Source organism: Sturnus vulgaris, chromosome 11 (assembly GCF_052056855.1).
Source record: "Sturnus vulgaris isolate bStuVul1 chromosome 11, bStuVul1.hap1, whole genome shotgun sequence".
Taxonomy (NCBI): domain Eukaryota; kingdom Metazoa; phylum Chordata; class Aves; order Passeriformes; family Sturnidae; genus Sturnus; species Sturnus vulgaris.
Genome location: NC_142253.1, coordinates 1466055 through 1473023, shown reverse-complemented (window position 1 = coordinate 1473023; position 6969 = coordinate 1466055). Strand labels below are relative to the sequence as shown.

Genomic DNA, 6969 nt, shown 5'->3' with positions numbered 1-6969 from the left:
AGGTCCCCAAAAGCACTGATGATTACAGCACAAACACGTGGAATTCCCGTGTTTATCACTCGGGATGCTTCATCTTCCACCACACCCATGTTAGAAAGGGCTGCTTTGATTCCTGAGCCTTTTGCCTACCAGGAAGCCTGGAAGGTTTTCTCTCCCGTTTCCTCCAGCCCAGGATTGTACCGAGGTTTCCGAGCACATCTCCCTTAACTGCAGTTGCTGAGCCACAAGTTCACATTCCCCAGGCTCCACCACCCTGGTACAACACAGCCTCAGCCACCAAAATTCACTGGAGTGAGGTAAAGACACAAACTCACAGTTCAGGCAGAGCCAACCTTCCAAATTCCAATTTTCAGAAGAATAGTAAGTAATCCAAAGGAGTGCAGAAAGGAGTCACAAAATAATTTATAAGCAGAAAGTATTATTTATATGGGGAGAAATCCAACAGCTTAATATATGCAATGTAACAAAAGGGATTTGCAGTCTCATCCCAGAGACTGCAAAACAAATTCCCAGCTGCACCAGGTGCCTCAGATCAGCATCACAAAGCTCACCTCCAATTCACTCTTCCAGCTCCATTTTAAGCTCTCCTTCCACAACAATTTTACATAACAAATCAAAACGAGTTTTCACCCACCCCGACCCTCCCAACACTTGACCCCATTCATAGCTCAGCACAACAGAGCCCTGGTGAGATGAAGAGGAGGAAAGCACTGGCTTTTTCATGACCTTTTGCAGATTCCCAAACCCCTCTCCTGTACATACAAGCAATCTGTTTTTTCTACAACAGAGTAACAACTCGTTTCAAAATGGCAGAGAATTCCACCTGGCACTATGGATCAGCAGCCCAACTGCAGTGTCTTCATCTAAAGGTCGACTTGGCAATAACAGAAAGCCCTAAACTGAACATTTTAATATCACCAATCACTCAGCATTTCTCATAAAGCTGATTTGCCACCTTCCCCTCACTGCAAAGGGCTCCTGGGGTGAAAGCAGCCACCCCAAGGATGCAGGGTTGGAGACACCACGAGCAGTTGTGGCTGGACAAACCCAGAACAACAAGGCTGTGCTTAAACCCTTCCACCGTGCACATTCTGATCAGTAAAGAAGCACTCATGCCACAAGTTTAAATTGATGGAAGTCTTCCCCAAAATGAGACAGGCCAGACATTGGCAAGCACTGACCTGCAAAAGCACCTCTCCCGTACCTCCCCCTCTCTTACAGTGCCAGTGCAATAAACAACACTTGCATTATCCAACAAACAATACTTTTGCTGTCTTCACATCGACTCTGTATCCCCCATAAACACAGATTTCACTGTCCAAACTCACCAGCAACTCTCCCGTTGTTGCTCAGCTCCTTTCCCCAGGCAGGAAGAAGAGGAAGACAAAAAGGTGATGATTCTTTCCACGTCCTGAACGTTGCAGAAAGAGGGAACCAGAAGAGCCACACCAGTAACCATCCTAGGAAAAAGAAGCCACAAGCAAAGTCTTCCCGAAGGAGAACAAAGCACACTCCAAAAACTTCTAACAGCTAGCCCTGAGGGGGAGCTTATTTGTAGGTGTGCTAATTGAGTTGCAATTGGAAACACCTGGGTCAAGCAAAGGGAAAAGGCAGGTGAAACGATGTAAGGGCTTCTTAATCTCAAACTCAAAACACCTGAGCCAGGTAACTACCAAAGCTAACGGAACCCGCAGCATAGGAGCACAAGCCTGGCTTTGTTTTCTCAAGACTTGGGGCAGTTTCCAGCTCAGAAGGAGATCCTTTAGATGAACGCCATGGCACCAGCAGGACTTCCCTGAGCCACGTTCAGATGAGAGATTGAGAATAAATTTTTGTCTGTGAGGGTGGGCAGGGCTGGCCCAGGGTGCCCAGAGCAGCTGTGTCTGCCCCTGGATCCCTGGCAGTGCCCAAGGCCAGGCTGGACATTGGGGTTGGAGCAGCCTGGGACAGTGGGAGGCGTCCCTGCATGGGGTTGAACGTTCCTTCCAACTAAAACCACGACTTGTTTCCATGGATTCGTGTCTCCCATCATGCAGAACACTGATTTGGCCGGGTTATGTCCTGCCAAAAGCCGTGGCCGTGGCTTTTCCCACGCCCAGGACAGGAGCGTGTGGCGCTGCCTCCCCTGCACGAGGGCTCCGAGTCCCATCGCTCATCAGACACATTCACTTGTTCAAAAAAAAAAATAAAAAAAAAAAAAAAAAAATCAAACTCGAACACCGCCAGAATAAACAAGGATTGACAGGCACGTGGGGAATTAGAGTAACTCAGTGCTTTGCGATTAACACTGCCCATCAATCTGTCAATCAACGCCCCGCCCAATCAGCGAGCGGCGGCGGTCCCGCGCAGCCAATGGGCGCGGGGCTGTGGCGCGCGGGGGGCGGAGCGCGGCCATGGCGGAGCTGAGCGGCGGCAGCGAGGCCGTGGCGGTGGCGCTGTGGCCGCCCGGGGAGGCTCCGCCGGCCTTCCAGGTACCGGGGACACCGGGGAGGAGAGCGGGACAGGGACACCTTCCACTGCAGGGACACGTCCCTCTGCAGGGCCACCTTCCACTGCAGGGCCCTCCAGCCGGGCCTCGGACACCGCCAGCGATGCGGCAGCCACAGCTTCTCCGGCCAACCCGTGCCGAGGCCTCCCCATCCTCACAGGGAAGGATTTATTCCTAATATCTAGTCTAAATCTGCTGTCTTTTAGTTTGTATCGGTTCCTACTTGTTCTATCGCTCCAGGATGCCTAGGAATTTGCTTCAGTTGTATTAGAGAGTTTTTACAAACCAGGCTGGAGAAGCTTCTAATAAGCCTTAAGGTGTGATTGCTGTAGACCCAAATCTCCCTGAATTGTGTGGTGTGCTCGTATTTTACTGAAATGGAAAAGGTTGTGGTGGTTGAAGAACACTAAACTTGGTTTTGAGCAAAGCCGGGTGACTGAGAAGCTGATGCTGCTTTAAAAAATAAACTTGTAAATGCACTGTCATCTTTCACAACACGCAGAACTTGCCAGGTACAAGCTGTTGTGAAATGTACTATTTAGTGATAGCACATCCTCCAGGCTTCTAAATAAAGCTGAATGCTGAGAAGGGAGTGAAAATACAGTGGGTGTCCTTATCTCTTGGGTTCCAAACGTAGCAGTTTCTGTCAGGTTGTTTTGCAACATTCCGTGGTTCTATAACTGTTGACCTGCTGGGGGCATCAGTGTAATTTTGGCAACCTGATTTTCTACTGGAATTAGGAGGAAGTGTGAATGCAGAAAGGTGAAGAGAAAAATTGAAAGTATCTTTATTTTTAACATAGCTGTAGATTTAAAATTCTGTGACTTAGAAGAGCTATAGATTAACCTTAGAAGTAACTTACTGTCCATTTTGAAGTGTGGGGACAATTACTTTAACAATACCTTGATAATTCCACAAATAAATACATCCATAAATACCTTTGGTATCTCTAGAAATGAAAATAGTACGTAGTAGAGTAGATCTAATGAACTGATTAAGCATTTTTTGTGACCAGGGGACTGTTTTGAGAAATTCAGGCATTAACAAGACTAGCAGTTGGTTTGTATTATTTTAAACATTTCCGACAAGTTTGAGTTGGGAGTTTACAGCAAAGCGAAGCGTTCACGCTTTGAGTTCTGTGATCACTGACAGACACAAACTTTGTTAGGACTGTGTTTTCGGGCAATGCTGATGCCAAGGCTGTTCTCTCTGCAGTACAGCCCCGACAGCGTGGCCGGAGCAGACGGAGAGATCGACCCCAGCGAGGTGACCTTCCCGGGCTGCTCCTGCCGCAGCAGCTCCTGCGCGGCTCCCGAGTGTCCCTGCGTGTGCCGCGGCCACAGCTCCAGCGGTGTGTGCCTCGGGCTGCCAGAGCAGCAGGAGCAGCCCTTCTCCATCCCCGTGTTCGAGTGTAACAGCCTGTGCCTCTGCGGGGAGGGCTGCCAGAACAGGCTGGTGCAGCGGGGGCTGCAGCTGCGCCTGCAGGTGTTCCGCACGCAGCGCAAGGGCTGGGGAGTGCGGGCGCTGGAGCCCATCCCCAGGGGCAGCTTTGTCTGTGAGTATGCTGGGGAAGTGCTGGGCTTTGCTGAGGCTCAGAGGAGAATCCAGGCTCAGAGTCCACAGGAGCCAAACTACATCATAGCAGTGAGGGAGCACCTGTACGATGGGAGGGTCATGGAGACCTTCGTGGATCCCACCCGCATCGGGAATGTGGGCAGGTTCCTGAACCACTCCTGTGAGCCCAATCTGTTCATGGTGCCCGTGAGAGTTGACTCCATGGTGCCCAAACTCGCACTTTTTGCAGCCACTGATATTTCTGCTGGAGAGGAACTTTCCTATGATTACTCTGGAAGATTCCATAATGGACCAGGAGCTAGCAGAGAACACAAACCTCTGGAGGAAGAGAACAGCCTGAGAAAACCTTGCTACTGTGGTTCCCGCACCTGTGCCTCCTTTTTACCTTGGGACAGCTCCCTCTTCTCCACCCCAGCAAGTTCTACATAGCCTTAAACACACCTAAAAATACTATTTTCTCTAGGAGTTAAATAAAACTCTTTGTGTTCCAACAAGGAAGCTCATATGGGTTTGAGGAGCAGGAGAGAGACATGGTTTTGAGAATTAATTTTGTCCAAAACCCTTTTCAAGGGCTTCTCAAGGTGGATAGTACAAGGGATTACTGAAGCTTTGAGATGTTCCAAAATCAGTGACTAAGCCAGGCCTCGTATTTTTGTCTGCTTTTCCTCGGATAGTTTGATGTATATTAAAGCAGCTCTTTCAGTCTGTATCCTGCAGAAAGAATTTGTACCTTTGCATTTGTATATGGATAGGAAAAGGAATAACAGCACAAGACATCGAGAAATCATGACACTTGCAAGAAAGGCATTAGGTTTCTTCGAACCTATTAAATTATTGTTTTTTAATTACTTGCTGTGATTTTTTTTTTGTTCCACAAAGCATAGTAACTACAAATTATTGATGTAAAAGGAGAGAGTAGCTTTAGTACTTGGTGAGTGCCGTGTAGCTGCATGCCCAAAGCAGCTGTGACTGGCTGGCTGTTTCACTCCCATTTAGCTGTGTGGAAGTGGTGCAGGACAGCAGTCTCTGAGGAGCACAACATCCCATTTTTTTTCATCACCTCAGCCTCGAGGCAGTTCCCATCAGATCTCTGCAATCACAGCAAGCAGCACATCTGTTACTGCCCAGCGCTGTCAGTACATGCTCAGGAAGCAAATCCAGCCCCTGCAGCATGAACAGGATGATGCTGACAGCTGACTGAAAGCAGAAATATAGAAGTGCATCTGAACAAGAACAGATTTGTGTTTTTGTGCTGAACAGATGCACGAGGGTTCTTTCAGCTGCTAACTGATCCGTGTTTTCACTACTCCAGGACCAGGCAGCATTAAGCAAGGCCTGGCCTTTCCCAGCACAGGGAGAAGGTCATTCCATCCTTGTCCAGCTGTAACAGCTGTGCAGGGCTTTTCTAAACACCTCCTTCCACCAGGGATGCACTGCCAGATGGGCACATTCTGTAACTGCACTTTCCTTTCTTTCTGCTAAGAAAAAATTCAGGCAGCTTCACGTTGGCTGGTTTTGATATTTAAGATGGATAAACTGCAATGCAGTTTTTTATTCATGTCACACTGTGCCATCAGCAGCACGAACCCTCAGTTATTTGCTTTGGACAGTTTGATTTTTACCTGTTTCTACACTCTTTGACAGAACACACACAAGGGAGTACATCTCATGGGGATCAGCTGTTCTGCAGGCAATCAGTAACTTCATTTTTAAATTACAACTTTCATTTGGACCTGAAAGATTGGTGCCTCTGAAGGACTGAGCTGTCACTCCCAGCTCAGGGTGCTCTTTCACAAGGAATCCAGGCAAACAGCTAAAAACTGGGAGCTCTCTGTAATCCTGTCTATTCTTTAAGAGCACTAATGATAATATTTCAGTATTCATTGGGAGATTTACTTTCCTATTGGAATATGATCAGAATAATTCAAGGATGCAGCTCTGAACAAACTGAAGGTCCCCTGCTCTGGGGAGGGGGTGTGGAAAGATGAGCTTTAAGGTTCCTTTCAATGCAAACCACTGATTAATCTGATACTGACCTGGGATAAAGCACATTCTGCTATTTACTAAACAAAATCCTACTTGGTGTTTACCTTTGCTTCCTTGATAAGATGCAGTGTTAACCTCTCCCTTTTAAGTGCCTTCCTGTTGCTGTTGGGGTTTACACAAGGCTGTGGGTTTATATTTAGATAAACATTACCACATGATTTCTCTTAGGGTTAATCATTAAGCCTCATTTCTGTCACAGAAACCCCAAAGGATTTCTTTCAGCTGCTTGTCAGAAGTAGTTTACAGGCTGAGTGGATATTAACTTTACTCCTTGCCTCAATGAGTTCTTGCTGCTACAGCAGAGAAGCTCCCTGGATCCTGTACCTTGGAATTCACAGGATTCCAGAGCACAGCCTGGACTGCAAGGTCTCTTGTGTAGAGGAGAGTTTTATCTGGTTTTCTCCCTGAAAAGGCATCATGCCAGCCATGTTCAGACCACAGGGAGCAGATGATCCAATCCACTTCCTCTTTCCCTCCTGAGAAAAGTTTCAAGATTAGCATTATAGCATCTGCACTCTTCGTTTTCAGGATGACAGCACGGTTTGTTACCTTCCTGTTATGAATATGCACTTGGCATGATTTCGAGTAGTTAAGGAAGTGTAGATTAAAAAAAAAATCCAGCCACCTTTAGCAGTATCTGGTCCTTGATCAGAGCCTTAGAGCAGGAGCACAGCTGAGCCCTCAGTCCCTGCAATCCAAGCCCTCAGCCCACGCCAGTGCTGCAGCTCCTGGGAGTGACCTGATCCCAGTTATCTGCTGAGAGCAAACTTCCCAGCACACAACAGGAACAGTGGTGGACTGCTCAAAACAGCCTTGTAAAAAAAAACCAAAATCACTGTTAATAGAGTTCTAAACCATCC

General features: G+C 47.6%; 1 protein-coding gene across 1 annotated transcript; it reads left to right on the top strand.

Annotated features, from left to right (window-relative positions):
* Positions 1-2374: 2374 nt before the first annotated feature.
* LOC106851691 (histone-lysine N-methyltransferase SETMAR) lies at positions 2375-4911 on the top strand. The gene is made up of 2 exons (XM_014873826.2): positions 2375-2471; positions 3704-4911. Exons 1-2 carry the CDS (start codon positions 2394-2396, stop codon positions 4490-4492), a joined length of 867 nt encoding a protein of 288 aa, XP_014729312.2. The 5' UTR covers positions 2375-2393; the 3' UTR covers positions 4493-4911.
* Positions 4912-6969: the final 2058 nt, after the last annotated feature.

Bases quoted from the DNA above. Each gene is read 5' to 3' on its own strand.
- LOC106851691 (XM_014873826.2), top strand. From the start codon at position 2,394: ATGGCGGAGCTGAGCGGCGGCAGCGAGGCCGTGGCGGTGGCGCTGTGG. The intron at 2,472-3,703 runs GTACCGGGGACA...TTCTCTCTGCAG, and splicing joins AGGCTCCGCCGGCCTTCCAG to TACAGCCCCGACAGCGTGGC.